The 16,582-nt window shown below is 32.5% G+C and overlaps 1 protein-coding gene across 1 annotated transcript; it reads left to right on the forward strand.

Moving 5' to 3' along the window:
* Positions 1-4,398: 4,398 nt before the first annotated feature.
* On the forward strand, positions 4,399-13,199 carry LOC123894176 (protein PAT1 homolog). Its single transcript, XM_045944093.1, has 5 exons — positions 4,399-4,885; positions 5,620-5,762; positions 5,984-6,040; positions 8,911-8,974; positions 10,277-13,199. Exons 1-5 carry the CDS (start codon positions 4,783-4,785, stop codon positions 12,559-12,561), a joined length of 2,652 nt encoding a protein of 883 aa, XP_045800049.1. The 5' UTR covers positions 4,399-4,782; the 3' UTR covers positions 12,562-13,199.
* Positions 13,200-16,582: the final 3,383 nt, after the last annotated feature.

Here is a 16,582-nt window from a genome sequence, read left to right on the forward strand (position 1 = left end):
AATACATTATCTGTGTCAAATTCACAATAAACATGCTATTTTATTTCGTCTTGTTAAATTGAGTCAAGTATCTTATAATCACTGTTATCTTTATTTTTGCATCTCAATTAAGATAAGCATCAAACTTGTCGAAGAGTGGGACAGTAGGATGTGTATCTCACTTTGTTTAAAAATTACTCCCTCCGGTCCTTATTATAAGAAATAATTTGGAAAAAACACACATACCAAGAAACCTTATCTTTCTTAATAAAAATTCTAAAATTTTACAATCTATTCCAAAACTAACCTTGGTGTATTAATTTATCCTTAGGGAATATATCACTCTAATTAATGCATAACTTTGGAATGGATACAATTTAATAAGGGTAAAAATGGAATTGTAAGAATAAATTTAATGATTGTTTCTTATAAAAAGGACCAAATTTTTTTTCCAAATTGTTCCTTATAAAAAGGACCGGAGGGAGTATGTTTATTTTCAATATGAATGAATATGAAAGTGAGACTTCATTTTTATGGTTTAAATAGTTTTTAGTTCGGTGATTAAACCATGACAATAAAAGCACTCACATTATTGTACCTAAAAATAAATTATTGTACACATGTATTAGTATTACATAGATAATAATATGACATTACACACATATACCAATGTGTTCTCTTTTATTGGTTTAATTTCATATGAGTCTCATAAAAAATTATGGATCCCATATAAAATTTATAGGACCCACATAAATTTTAACCAATAAAAGAGAAAGTGTTGAGATGTGTGTGTTACAAAATGTATTTCTAGCATTATTCTCTGACATATAGCGTACTGATACTACCCAAACTCTTTATCATTAGACGAAACCTATTTTATCTTTAATTTTTTTAATTTAATGTGAGTGTGCCTAATAAATACTACTTATTTATTTGGACTTATGTTCACATAAATATTTCTTAGTATTACATTACATAGTAGTTGTTGTCATTGGACATAACTTATTTTTAAAATTGTGGTTCTTGATCTAACCGTCCGATCATAATTATAAAAATAAATTATAAATACTTTATTTTTACCAAGATTAAAAATACAGTTTTTTTTTTACAAAATATAAAAAAATACAGTTATATCGCAAGTTACTTGTAATTTACATATGAAAATCTTTTTTTTAAAGGACATGTAAAAATCATTTGAAAATTCAAGATCTGAAATGCCAAGGTCAAACCATTCTTTAAGGGCTATAAGTTGTTCCTTATACGTTAAGAAAGAATATTTAGGAAATAACATGAGAAATAATGTATCCTTAAATACTTAGTTATTATAATAGGCATTAACATTAACTCACTAGATTTAGTCTAAAATATTGAGTTTGAGTAATATTTTTTTGGTACATATTTGTTTGAGTAATATGTTAGAGTTTTGGTTCGGTTGTAAAAAAAATTGTACCAAAAAAGGAATAAAAAATAACTATTCACATATCAATTGATTTATTAGTTTTACTACTTAATTTTATTGATTCATTGTTTTATTATCTATATTGATATTGTTTTATTTGGGCTTCACAATAGGAAAATAACAAAGAAAATAGCAGGGGAAAAAACTATGAATCTCTTGAACGGATAACAGGGAGTTGCTAAACATCTTCTAATAAATAAATTCAATAGAGTTTTTTAGATGGTGAATGTTATGATATATATATATATATATATATATATATATATATATATATATATATATATATATATATATATATATATATATATATATATATATATATATATATACGGGTCTTATGTTATGCTCTATTTTATATTATAATGTCAAAAAATTATTTGTATAAGTAGTAATTTCAAATTGAAATAATTGGTATTATCAAAATAATAGTAACAATAAAAGTTATCTAAATGTGATATAGATGTTAAATATGTGTTTATACATTTAAAAAACTTATTTATTTATACATCACATTTGAAGTTACTTTGGTATTTTCTTCGTTAACATTGGTTAGCAATATCTTTAACTCATTCATTAAAATAACTTTGGAAATGACAACATATAATTGACCATGAAAAACAATTGACATTGAATAAGGCATGATTATGAGTTGGATAAACTACTTTATTATTGAATTTGTCATTTATATTAATTTGAAACTCATTGGAGCAACGATAAACCAACTTAACTCATACTCAAAATCGAATATGATAAAAATCATGCGGTGCATACCAACCATTAGTATTTTTTTTTTTACTAACATTAGGAAGTAGTCCTAACAATCGACCAACTCCTTATATACACAAAGAATAGACAAATTTTGAACATTAACTATTTTGAAAAAAAAACAATAAAATACACAAAATAATAAAATTTAAAAAATTTAAAATGGATAAAAACCCAAAACAATAATAATAATAATAATAATAATTATTATTATTATTATAATTAGTACCACACATTAAATGGATGTAAGTGATGTGGCTAAATGAAAGGTTTTGATTGGTTTGTGGATTAAGGTTTAGATAGACAATTGGACAACTATCTAGGATTTATATATATATATATATATATATATATATATATATATATATATATATATATATATATATATATATTTGGATAGGATATGTATCTGTAAGTATACACTGTGGTGGATAGCTCTGATAAGTCTACAAGTTAATAAACACTGTTTGTAAACATATTAGAATTATTCACCTCATTCACTTGAGTGGTGTACCTGTTATATGATTATATCTAAATAAGACGTGCACCTTTTAAAAAACTTAAAAGTTTATAAACTACATTGAAATCTTAAAAATCCGCGTTACAAATCCATTGAAATCTAAATTGACAATCTTAATTGTAAAAAAGTTTGTTATTTTTTTTAAAGTCACTACAATCTTACAAAATCTTTAAAACTTTTTTTTGTCAAAATAGTCATTTAAAACCTCAATCCAATAAAATCAAAATGAGAATGTTATCATTTACGGTATTTTTTAAACTAAAAATAAACACTTTTTTTAAATGTTTTTTAAGAACTACATTGTAAGTTCGGGTCTTATCAACATTAAGAAGCTAAAAAGATAAATAAAAAAAAATTGTATTAAAAAAATTCAAAATTTAACAAACAAATAAAATCTTCAAGAAAAATCTTTTGTTTTTAGTCAAAAATAAAATAAAATCTTTCGTTTATTATCTAGTGCTTGTGAGGAGTTATAATCCTCTCCATTTTTCATTATTTCCATTTTCTCGTTACTAAAGTAGCGTTTGACAACCACAAACAAGTTGTTTGAAATGTGCAGAAATGATGATAATGCGACAGTAGGGAGAGTAACACCATTATTTTGGTGCATTTGACATATATGAAACGACAAGATATGAAATGACAATACTCAGTCACCAAGCTACGTTGGAAGAATGATGCTCGTCGTCGGAACGAGTGATTTATTATTCACCAATTGCAACATCACAATGTTGCTTCTGTTGAGGATCCTGGGCCGATTCGGTGGAAGAAACCAGAAGTGTGATGGATAAAAATGTAAGGTTGATGTTGCGTTTGTTGTTGGTTCCAATGTGACTTCTATGGGTATTTGTTTTCGCCATACCAAAGTTTGTGGCTGACTTGACTCAATGGCAGCAACTTGTTTACTTAGTAGTGAAGGTGAAACATGAGCTCTATTTCATGTTATAAAAGAGACTAATCATCGTGGATTTGAGTGAGTTAAATTTGAAAGTGGCTCAAAGTTGTTGGATTTGACGTTATCCATTCTATATTGAGAGGAATTCTAATATAGGCACAAAACCCAAATAAAAAATATTTGGGTACACATACATAGAGCAACACTTGCTTGAACACAAATGTCTGGACACAAAATATAGGCACATATACACATAAATTAAAAAATTAAAAGAAAAATAAAATTGCCACATCAAATTATATTACTTTAATTATTTTTTATTTTTATGTTTATGTTTTTTGGGTGTATGGCCAACAAATCATATTTATGATTGTGCTTATTAAAGAATTTCTCCACATACATAATTGAAAAAATTTAAATATAAAATAAATTCGTCACATCATTTAACATCACTTCAATATCATTTCTATTATTTTTTTAAAATTTCGTGTGTGTGCCTAAATATAAAACATTTAGGCTTGTGCCGAAGCAAGAATACATCCCTACATTGAAACATGTATCTTCAAAGCACATGTTAATATTTTTCCATAATATTAGTACAAAGTTTCAACCGCCGTTAACAACGACTAATATCTATTGAAAAACCCACGGTGATAAAATCTACAAAGTGTGTTTTTCTCCTTCAACCAATTTTCTTTATATGTACGAAGTATCGAACCGCTAACCACATGGTTAAGAAATTAAGAAATAAATTATACTCATTCTATATAAAAAAAAAACAAAACATGTCCTTAAAAAGATATCTTTAAGTTTCTTCTGTTACATCAGCATTCCATCATGTTTTTTCCGTGCGAAAATTCCTCATTTTGTTTGACATTATTTTCCTTCTAAACTAAACAAACAAACAAACAACAAATTCTGTAATAAAATTCTTACCTATATCTACTTTCTAGGGTTCTTCTTTCTCTCTCTCTCTTTTCTCATCCAAATCGAACCAACCCATTTTTTCATCTCTGCTAAATTCCCAACACAGATCTTCTTCTCCTTCTTCCTTCTCTCACCTCAATCACTCTCAACAAACTGTTTCAACTTTCTCACATTCATTTTCATCAATTCTTCATCATCGAATCTATAATTTTTTAGCGTTTTTCTTCCTTCGTTTTTATGGTGGATATGGATGGATTTGGTGGAGGTGGGGGTGGTGGTGATATTGGTGGAGGAGGTCCTAATACTGGAGATCTTAGGCAATTGGGTCATGTTCCTACAGGTTTGCTTGCTTCATATTCTCTGATTCAATTCTTATTTTTTTTGTGTTCTTTTTTTTAATCCATGTTCGTTATGTAGATCTGCTTTGTTTTAGATTGTGATTTAATTTTGAGTTTTTGGGAAAATTGGTGCATGATTTGGTGTTTGATTGTCAGTTTTGAATTTCATACAATTCAGCTGAATCAAAAGCTTTTTTTGGTGTGAATTATTGTTGTGATGTTTGGGTTTATGTAAGTGCTCATGTATAAGTTATTTATTTAAGCAAAAGATTGAATAAAGTCAATTTTTTTTATTTATTTTTATAAATGGTATAAATTGTTTGCGTAAGCTGTCATAGAGAGGTAATAGAAGTAAGGTGAAAGCAACTTATGGGCATGTCATAAGCTCTCACAAGTGCTTATGCTAGTAGATAAGCTCAAATAAGCTTAATACAAAATGACCCTTATGACTGAATAATGACTTTCTGTTTGTGTGTGGAGGCGGAGGGGTGGAGAACATGGTGTGATGAACTTGTCTACTCTTGTCCATTTTCTTGGCTTTACATGTTGAAACAGCTAAATGTATTTTTAGTACTCAGTGGTGTGCTTATCTAAATTTTGTTTTGGTTTTTTGTGCGGATAATGGTCTCATGGGAACTCTCTGCTATATGGAAGTGGAGCACTGCTACCTGTACTTTTCATGTTAAGTAGTTCTAAGAAATTGCTAAAATGTATTTGATGTTTTTTTGTTATGCAGGAGGTGCTGTTTTTGATGCATCACAATATGCATTCTTTGGTAAAGATGCTGTTCAGGAAGTTGAGTTGGGAGGGTTAGAAGATGATGCCCATTTGCCAACTTTTGAGTCTAATGAGGAGGAATTCTTTTTTAATAGAGAACAGGTTCATTTTCAATCTTATGTCTGTTTTTCTTTATTAAAAATTTCACGATTTTATGTTGCTAAAATGTTTTTGAAGTTGTGTAAAAAAAAAGTTTTTGAAATGTTATCATGTTGAGTTTACACTTTTGTCTGACCAACATCTCCCGTCTCTTCCTTTCTCACGCATTTCACAGATATGATTCTTGAATTCTGTATCAACTAACATTCTCTTTCACTCTGCAGGACGAGGATGTAAGATCTCTTTCCGATATTGATGATCTTACAACCACCTTTTGGAAGGTAAGGATGTTAAACTATGATTATCTCACTTTTCTGGATTCTGGAGGTTTTTATTAGATAAGTGACTCAAGTGTTGTGGCCAATGGCCATGTTTAATTTGCACGCTTAATGCAAAAATGCTATATATATATTTGAATTAATATTTTTATAAAAACACGTGTTCCCACTTCCTGTAATATGATTGATGTAATGTTTCAAATATGAGTTTAGTCATGAACTGGAGAAAGAGTGAAAAGTGAATGCTCAACAGTAATCAGTTATTCCTGCACTGTTTTTCCATGATTTTAGTTTCATTTGTTTTCATTAAAATTTCTCAACTTTCCCATGAGAAAGAGTTGAAACAAGCCGCAGGTTTGGTCCAGAGTTGTTAACTAAGAGAGAATCATGCAATTAAGTTAGTTCAGGGTATAAAGTAAGGAGCTTAATCCTATGTCTGAGTATGTCCCCCCCCTTGTTGTATGCTATCTAAGTTAGAGTTTTTATCATTGTTGTCAATGCCATTATGCCAGAGAGCGGAAGATCCTTTGACACGCGAAAGTGTTGTTTCTAGGTTATAATGGGGAGAACCAATCCACGTAAGTGCTCCTCCGAGTATCCCATTCTACTTGATGTTTGACTTAGACAAACCAAACAAAACCATGTCTCTATCATAGAGCTTCCCTTCAAAGTTGACGTCTTGGCAGCTGTACTCGATAATGCTCCCCTCGGCCTTTTTTTGGCCAGCCTCTCCAAGTTCTTTTGGTAACCTTAACTACTCCATTGAGCCTCTCGACGATGTGATGCTTAGGTACCTGATAATACCTATTAGAGCATCTTCAATGGAGGTCTCTAAGTGAATTTCATAGAAGGATGAACCTGTTCCCTATCTTTTATCCCCTTTGGAGGAACTTGATGTCGCAAAGTGGGTAAAATTGAAATTGTTGAAATACCTTAAATAAGATATGGCACTGTATCATAAACCAGAAAATTACACACATCTGAACCGAAATCGAGAAATGAAGAAATCAAATAAAATACAAACCACATAAAACATAAATACAAACCGCAGAAAAAAAATCAGTAACCATTCTTCGTTTCCTCCACCAGAAGAAGTTTTGAGAGAATATTCCACCATTCTTCGTTATCACCATCTCGGGGTTGCTGCATGTCCTCCGTCTGTATGCTGTCGCACAATCTGAGTTTGGTGGTTTGAATAAAGAGATAAGAGAGGCACAATCTGTGTTTGTTGTTTGGAAAAGAGAACAAACGAGTTTGTGAGAAGAAAAAGAGATGGAGGGTTGGTCATTTGGAGGGGAGAAACAGAGATGTGTGGGTCTGGGTTTGTGTGTTTGAGAAAGAAAGAGACATGGATGGTTGAAGAAAGAGATATGGAGGCGAGAAACTGAGTGTGGGGATAGGTTTGGGTGGAGGTGCGAAACAGTGTTTTTTCAAAGCTGAAAAACACAGTTTGGAATTTGGATTTGTGTGTTTGCGAGAGAAAGAGGCAATGGGTCTGTTTGTGCGTGGGTGTGAAGAAGGAATTTGTGCGTCAACAAAAGCTAGCAAAAACCTATTACCGTCAATATTGTCAATCCTGGATAGCGGGTTGTTAAAATTCTGCTACACAGTAGTGCTATCGGGCCACCATATCCGCTATTTGACAATATTTTGTACTGCCGGGAGTACTAAATAGTGTTTCCCGGAACAATAGCGCCACTATAGCAGCTATTTAACACCACTGATTACTGTTGAAAGACACAATAAAATAAATATTTTAATTGAGACATCATTGAGTACAGATAAAATAAATAAAAAGTGTGGGTTGCTAAGAGTCGCATAATTTTTGTCGGAAAATGTGTATGAGTTGCATAAGTATGACGTGGCATCATGGGGACCCCTTGTTAGTAGTATATATGGAATCCAAAGTTGGTTCTTTAAAAAATAACAATTGGAGATTCTTTTAGAATATAAGAAAATATCTTATAATGTCTTTGATATTATGCTCGAGAATCTTACATTATCTTTTTGTTTCTTATATTCTAACAGTACCCAAGTCTCTTTAAAAAGCTTTTCTTGGCAAACGAGAAAAACCCATTATAAGTGATAGGCCAGTTTGTCCAGTTGAAAAAACCCGTGTAATAACTGAATCAATAGTATGTAGATCATGCAACTTTAAAGTCTTCGCAAAAAAATCACCAGTTATGAAGGTTTTCTTCCCATGGCTGGTGTTCATGGCATGTTTTGTGTGCAAGATTGTTCTCTTTTAAATTGTGGCGTATGTGTATCTATGTTTCTTTTGGAGTAGTTAGTGTGCACGAAGTAGGTCTGTCATATTGCTTGTGATTCAGAGATGATGGATAAAATTGTTACTGCAATTTGCAACTATTTTGTTAATGATTTTAACCTTTTGGGACTTCTACATTTAAAAGATTGTTGGTAAAAGGTATTACTGGTACTGCATTATTTGAGCTTGTCAATGTAATTGTGCACTACCCATTTTCTCAGCACTATATATTAGATTTTCCTTTTTGCCTTTCCTTGGAGCTTAATTCCCATGGTTGCTAAGTCCATTAGTTTTGACAATTAGCTATTATCTCATCCATAAAAGAAAAACATAATGACAGATTAATCTGATTAGCTTGCTTTGGCATTTCAAACACATTTGGAAGTTATTTGCATCAACCTAACTAGTTCTGTCTCAAAACAGAAGTTATCTGTTTGATCTTTTCTTGATATGTGACCTACCTATATGTGCAATTTTGTGATTCAATTTCTAACTCCTATTGATTTTGATCATATTTGTTTCTTTGTCTCTGTAAATAGACATTGCTTCTGCTTTGCTCATCAATATGAATACTAAGCTTCTTTTTTATTTTAAAATTTAATTTCAGTTGAACAAGGTTGTCAGTGGACCAAGAAACCCAGGTGTTATTGGTGAACGAGGATCAAGAGAAAGTGAGTAAATCAATTCTATTTCACCCACCAATTTTCTTTTATCGAAATAAATTATGTCAAATTTTTGCATTCATTTTGTTTATCTTTTTAAAATTGAGTAGAATGTAGATGGGCAAATCGGTCTTCGAAATTGTGAGCATTATTAGTCAAAGTAGTCCTTGAATTTAACGAAATGGTAAATGCATTTATGAAATTGTAAGCATCATTCAAGATCGTTCCATGTGAACTTCTATTGTTAAAGGCTATGATTGACATGACATGTTAAATGAACATGGGTTCTTCCTCATAGATCCCACATCAATGCCACATCACTGAAAACTTAGGCCCCATTTACTTTGTCAAAACATTTCTTGTTTTCATTTTCTAAAATGTTTATTTTAACTCTCTAATAAGATGTGTGACTTTTAAAGTCAATCATTGTGATGGAGAGAAGTTGAAATGCTAGCCAGGGGTGGTGCATTTCTGGAAATGATGAAAACGGTTATTTTGGTGTTTTCATTGTTTCCAAAAAAAAATGCACACAATTGTTCACTTCAAAATCTATTATCTCCTTCGTAGCAAGTAAAATTAACACAAATGTTAGAAAATAAAAATAGAAAATATTTTCACAAAGTAAATAGAGCCTTATGCGTCACGTTAAATTCATTCATTGATTAGATCCATGTGGAAGGCCACATGTTTATTTAGTGTGCCACGTCACAGCTTCCTGCAGAAGAAGTTTATGGAGGGACAGTTTTGACTTGACGATTATAATTTAAAGGATGTATATGCCAATTCGCAAGATACACGAATTATTTTGATCGATGCTCAAAATTTTTCCTATTCACTCTTAACATTTCTAATATCTTTCCATTATACTCTGATAATCTTTGTTCCGAGAGATTGATGACCATAGTTTTAGCTACAAGTTTATTCATAACTTGATGGTTTTTAAATAGAAATCTTCCTCTATTCAAGAAATTGAGTGCAATGAAAGTGATAACTTAATTGTGTTGAGTCCATTCAGTTTTGTCTTGCATCATGTAGTCGTAAAACTAATGATTGAGGAAAAACACCAGTTTCATCTGAGGGGTTGTCTCTAGTATATGATTTTTCAGGTCTGGTCTTGTCTGTTTAAAATCCACATCTGAATATTTTAAGATGAGGTTATGATGTTATGTGTCTCTTGTGTTCAAAGGACTATGTAATGCTGGGTTTTAGCAGCTTTATTCCCCCCCCCCCCCCCCCCCCCCCCCTCTCTGTAGACAATGTCTTATTTCAAGTCGACTGATTTTTTTTGTTTTTGTTGTATCTACTATCCAGACTCTACATCTGATTTGGCACAAAGAGACGATGTTCATACCTGGTTTGATCAGAATGCTTATGATAGTGAAGGTTCAATTGATGGAAAAAGATGGTCATCACAGCCCCAATCTTCTCTTGCCCATTTACAAAACTCAAAGTCCTTGTACAGAACATCTTCATATCCTGAGCAGCTAAGGCAGGATCAAAACTACCACCTCCAACATTGCTCCAGTGAGCCGGTTCACAACTGGCTTGATCAGCATATTTATGATATTGAAACAGCTCATGATGACAAACGATGGTCATCTCAGCCACATAACTCCATTCCACACTTACATGAATCAACATCCTTGTACAGAACATCTTCATATCCCGACAAACAACAGGAGCTTACTCGTTTTTCTAGTGAGCCAATATTGGTACAGAAGTCTTCGTTCACTTCTTATCCTCCGCCGGGTGGTCGATCTCAGCAGGGTTCTCCAAGTCATAGTACAGGCCACTTAAACATTCCTTATCACACTGGAACAGCAGCTCAGATGGCACTATCATCTCAAAATCGTTCACATTTCTCCAATTCTGCACTACAGTTGAGTGGATTAAGCCTTGGGTCACATTTTGGTGGAAACACACGCCAATTTCCAACTGCTTCCTCCCCTCTTAGTCAACGAATACAGAACCAACTGGTCAACCAAGGAGGGTTATATCCAGGAGATCGTTCCAACCTCCTTAGTAATATGTTGCAGCAACAGTTACACCTTCATAGTGGATCAGTTTCTCCTCACTTGATGACTCAATTGCAACAGCAACAGCATAGAGTCCATCATCCTGTTCAGCAATCTGCAGGCTACTTGTCTGGTTTCCAGTCCCATTTATTTAATCCCCACCTTTCCTCCAGCTCCTCTGGCAGTAGCAAGTATGATCACAGACCGAAATCAACTCAAAAAGGTAAACATAGTCATCGTTTATCGCATCAAGGTTCTGATGCCAGTAGCCAGAAGAGTGAAAGCAGTTCATTACAGTTTCGGTCCAAGTATATGACGAGTGATGAAATTGAGAGTATTCTTAGAATGCAGCTTGCTGTCACTCATAGTAATGATCCATACATAGATGACTATTACCACCAAGGTCGTCTTGCGAAAAAACCTTCCGTGGTTAAGTTAAAACATCCGTTCTGCCCAACCCAAATAAAGGATCTTCCTTCACGAACACGTTCTAGTAATGATCCACATGCATTTCTTCAGGTTGATTCCCTAGGGAGGGTTTCATTTTCGTCTATTCGTCGACCTCGCCCTCTTCTTGAGGTTGATCCTCCAATCTCTTCTGTTCCTGGTAGCTCCGAGCTGAAGATTTCAGAGAAGCCTCTTGAACAGGAGCCTACATTTGCTGCCAGAGTCACAATTGAGGACGGTCTTTGTCTTCTTCTTGATGTAGATGATATTGATCGTTTCTTACAGTCTAATCAGCCACAAGATGGTGGAACGCAATTAAGACGAAGAAGGCAGGTCCTGTTAGAAGGACTAGCTACTTCACTTAAACTGGTTGACCCGCTGGGAAAGAATGGGCACAAGGTTGGACTTGCAGCTAAGGATGACATTGTTTTCTTACGGATAGTATCTGTCCCTAAGGGACGCAAGCTCCTTGCGAAATATCTTCAATTGCTTCTTCCTGGTAGTGAGCTCATGCGGATAGTGTGCATGACCGTCCTTCGGCATTTAAGATTCTTATTTGGTGGGCTCCCCTCAGATCCGGCAGCTGCAGTGACTACATGCAGACTTGCTGAGGTTGTTTGCCAATGTGTCCGAGGAATGGATCTTGGTGCTCTTAGTGCCTGTCTTGCTGCAGTTGTTTGTTCTGCAGAGCATCCTCCTCTACGCCCTGTTGGAAGCACTGCTGGAGATGGTGCTTCCCTTATTTTGGTATCTGTTCTTCAGAGGGCTACCGAGCTTCTAACCGATCCACATGCAGCCTGCAACTATAAGATGGGTAATCGTTCGTTTTGGCAGGCCTCATTTGATGAATTCTTTGGCCTTCTTACTAAGTATTGCATGAATAAATTCCAGAGTATCATGCAGTCCCTGCATATACCAAATTCACCAAATGTGGATGACATTGGATCAGATGCTGCTAAAGCTATTAGTACAGAAATGCCTGTTGAACTCTTGCGTGCAAGCCTCCCTCACACTGATGACCGCCAAAGGAAGTTATTACTGGACTTTGCTCAGCGATCTGTTCCCGTGGTTGGATTTAACAGTAATTCTGGGGGAAGCGGAGGTCTTGTGAATTCAGAGACAGTGCTAAGTTGAAAGATAGCTTTAAGAGAAGTTCTCCATAATGGTTTTTGGGTTGAAAAGTCATGTCAAATATCATAAGGACAACCCTTCATCTGTTCAAATACATTTAGTGCTCAAGTACTTCTGGAGCAAATCTTAAATGGAAGTGTATCTATATGATGGATGGAGGCTTCTTCCTCACTCTTAATTTTCTACTAGTTGTCATGATGCAGAGAAAATGTGCAGCATCGTGAAACAAATATATGATCAGGCCCTTTATTTTATGATGTGCTTGGCTTGATTTGTTCCTCTTGTCTTTTATTTTTCTCTTGACAAGGGAGCTTATTTTTATTTTGTTACTATGTGTGGCTGGTAGGAACAGAATAGTTTTTAGTATGTACAGGTTTAGGTAATATATGATTCCCATGTTTCCTTTCTTATTATTATATATAGAAGGGTGAAAAAGGGTGGGTTGTACTTGCGTCGTATCTGTCAGAGAACTGTTCTATTCAAAAAATGGTATGGGCTATTGGCAATGTGTAAACTTCGCAAAGAAACAGGTTGACAATTTAGCATGCTGAACTCAAAGGAACACTGTAGTAAAAAATAAGTTATGTTGAACCTGCTGCATAATTTTATCTTTTTCTTATGATACATATTACAATTGTCAATTTGTATATATGTGTTCCTTATGTATTACCCAACTAGTGAGAATATTTGAGTTTGGCATGCTTTGCTTTGGATTTTGTTGAGGTTCATTCTACTTTTTAGCATGAATTAATGGTTGAAAATGTGTCCATTCCTCCTGAATGGAATTTGATTTTGACAGCAATAGTTTAGGCGGCTTGGTTTCTTCTCATTGTTCATAATGTGTATATTGTTCTTGCATTAGAGTTCTATGCCTATGTGTGTGTGTGTGCGCATGCGGACAGTGACCATTTATGTTTATAAACTAAATCATATAGTCGGAGAGCCATTCGGTCTGAACGTACCTTAGAATCATTTGTGAGAAACTGGACTTGGCACCATGAATCAGCCAAAAAGTGTACAAATCTGGTCGAACCCCTTTCAAACAGTTTGCAAAAAACATTTTTTTTTGTTTATACTTCTTTTTTAAAAAAAAATGTAAAGGGGTTATATGAACTATATATAGATCGTAAACCTCAATCAACAACACTTTTGTGTGTGTTACTCCTCTCTGTTTCATCTTTGAGTTATGTTGCTTCACTTTTCATTTCTGTCAAGCTAAGATGGAAGAAAATTGAGTTGTGCTTTGTGAGACAGGAGAAAATGAGGGACATTGTCATCCGGTTTGGATTATAAAATTTGCAGTATTTTTTTTAAGTGTTCGAATTCTAGAATTCGAGCACTTCATATATACAGTCGATTGAACTGCGTGTTTAGTTCACGTGTTGTGATATTAATGGCCACCGGCCACCAATCATTACACCTATCTTGCGTACGCTTATAAATATCACATTTTCTAAACTAAATTTATATAATTTATTTATCTTTTTGATTGTTCTTTTCATTCATGGATGATCGGCTGCATCGTCTATTTGTTGGTCGATCAATCATATTGTTCTCAACATTGTTCTTTGATGATGAGGTGTGAGGATGATATGTTCATCAACAAAGACTGTTGTCTCATGATGTTCGGGAACAATATGATTGAACAAACTCTTTGAGTTACGTGAATAAGAGTTTCTCTTATATTGATGCCAAATATGCCAAACTATGCTCTATTTCATCATTTCCATTAACGGATAACTCTTTTCACCTTGGTTTTCTAGACATGATTATGATACAGTCTCTAAAGTGGACATGTGTAAATGTTGTTGAATTTATCCTAATAGAATATTTATGCTTTGCATTGTAGTCTCCCTCTTGGGATTTTAGAATCCAAAACGAAAATTCACACCGAATTTTTTGTTTACAATAAAGCTGAAGTTCGAATCTAAGAGCTCTAGTATACTATTAAATCTCTCACCATTAGACCAAACTTAGTGATTTACACATCAAATTTTTTAGAATAGGAGCACAAGAATCATGTTGAAATATAGGGTTAAATATGAGTTAAATATGTTTTTTTTCCTCAAATGATATTTATGGTATAAATTCATAAAATAGAAGAATCCATAGCAAATTTATATTTTGTAATATTTATTATTTAAGTTCACATTTTTTTTTGACGGAGTATTTAAGTTCATGTAAATATCCTTTTATTATTTTTTTTTCAAATTTTAGTGTTTTTTGACTTTTTTCAAATTTCAAAATGTTTTTTTTATATAGTCAAAATAAATCTTAATATTATCTTGGTTTAACTACACATTTAGTCCTTACGTTTATTTTAGGTTTCAATTTGGTCTTTTACGTTTAAAAAGTATCAATTTGGATTAGTTAGTCCTTTCCGTCAGTTTTGTCACATGTGGTAGCCAGTTTGCATATGTGGACAAACACGTGAACACTTTGACACACTGACACATGTATAGTTCAAACGGTGTTAGTGACAAAACTAATGAAAATGACTAAATTGAAACATAATAAAAACGTAAGTGATTAAATTTATACTTTTTAAACGCAAGAGACCAAATTAAAATCTCAAATAAAGGTAAGAGATCAAATGTTTAGTTAAATCTATTATTTTTATATTAACTTTTGTAATAGTACTTTTACAATAATTTAAAGTTACAGTAAAAAATAGATAACAAACGTGTTTCATTCCTTTCATTATTTTGATGTAATTTCTACTTTTCTGTCTATTCCCTTGATGAGTGGTGCTGCTGCGATCAACTTACCTAAGCTATTTTAGTTTCTTTCCTTTGACATTTTTCCCCTTTTGTTCATAAAATAAAATAGTATACTGTATACATGTTTGCCTTGTAATTAAGGTAAGTTGATGGTTGTAAAAACATTGATATGCAGGTGCTTGGGTTTAAATTTGGGATTCTTCAATTTTTCACACTTAATACATGTAAGTTTTGTCACTAGACTATTTCACAAAAATAAAAAACATATATATTATCTAGAAAAAAGATAACATACATGTTTATAAAAAAGAAACATAACATAACATAACATACATGTCATAGGTAAATGAATATTGTTATTTGAATATCGTACCTAACACTTTAAAAAAAAAAAATTTATAATTGCTGATGTGACATGAGAAGAGATAAAAAAAAATAAAAAATAGGGTTAATATGTTTTTTGCCGCTATAGTTTTCCATAATTTTGTTTTAGTCCTTGGAGTATTTCTTGTCATGATTTTTTTCTCTACTTTTCATTCAAGTTGTGCATATTATTTGAAATTTTAAAAACTTTTCTTTGGTCATGTTTAATACATTATTATATAAATCTCTCTTGCAAAAGTTTAAATTTTTTTTAATAAGAGATGAATTTTATTTTTGCACATAAAAATTCATAAATAAATTATTTTATGTTAAAAAAAATTTAAATTTTTATCGGAGATGTTCTTATAATATTATAGACCTGAATACAAAAAATCATTCAAAAATTTGAAAGTATACAAGAGTTTGATTAAAAGTAGATACCAAAAGTTGTGATAGAAAATTTTTTAGGGATCAAAAAGTACGAAAAAAATCTATAAGGACTAAAAGCAAAATGCTTAAAAATTATAGAGACCAAAAACATATTTAAGCGTAAAAAATAACATTGTATCTAAATCCTAATCTTATAAAAATACGTTGTTAGACATCACTAATTATGTTCATATAATGTTTCTCTATATCATATATCTCTACGTCAACATATACCAGAAAACAAACAAATTGGTTCATTTCCATATTCCATACATTAATTTCCCCATCTCTATCCTAACTCCCTAGTACGTTTGATTTACAAAAAATAAGTAATAATCTTAACTTGTTGTCTAGGACGATGTCTAGTAAACAAAATGTTATTTGGGAATTTTAGATAACCGTACTCGAGACAAAAAGTTGTCGTATGGTTTAACGAGCAACAAAAAGTTTAGTTTTTTTTATTTTTTTATTTTTTTTATCCAGTTCTTTGCTCCGCAGTTTGTCCAATTCCA

This window comes from Trifolium pratense, linkage group LG7 (genome assembly GCF_020283565.1).
Source record: "Trifolium pratense cultivar HEN17-A07 linkage group LG7, ARS_RC_1.1, whole genome shotgun sequence".
NCBI lineage: Eukaryota > Viridiplantae > Streptophyta > Magnoliopsida > Fabales > Fabaceae > Trifolium > Trifolium pratense.

What these genes read in the sequence shown, in the direction of transcription:
- LOC123894176 (XM_045944093.1), top strand. Translation starts at nt 4,783, where the DNA reads ATGGTGGATATGGATGGATTTGGTGGAGGTGGGGGTGGTGGTGATATT. An exon ending in ATTGGGTCATGTTCCTACAG is followed by an intron (nt 4,886 to 5,619) that starts GTTTGCTTGCTT and finishes TTTGTTATGCAG; the next exon opens with GAGGTGCTGTTTTTGATGCA. An exon ending in TGAACGAGGATCAAGAGAAA is followed by an intron (nt 8,975 to 10,276) that starts GTGAGTAAATCA and finishes TCTACTATCCAG; the next exon opens with ACTCTACATCTGATTTGGCA.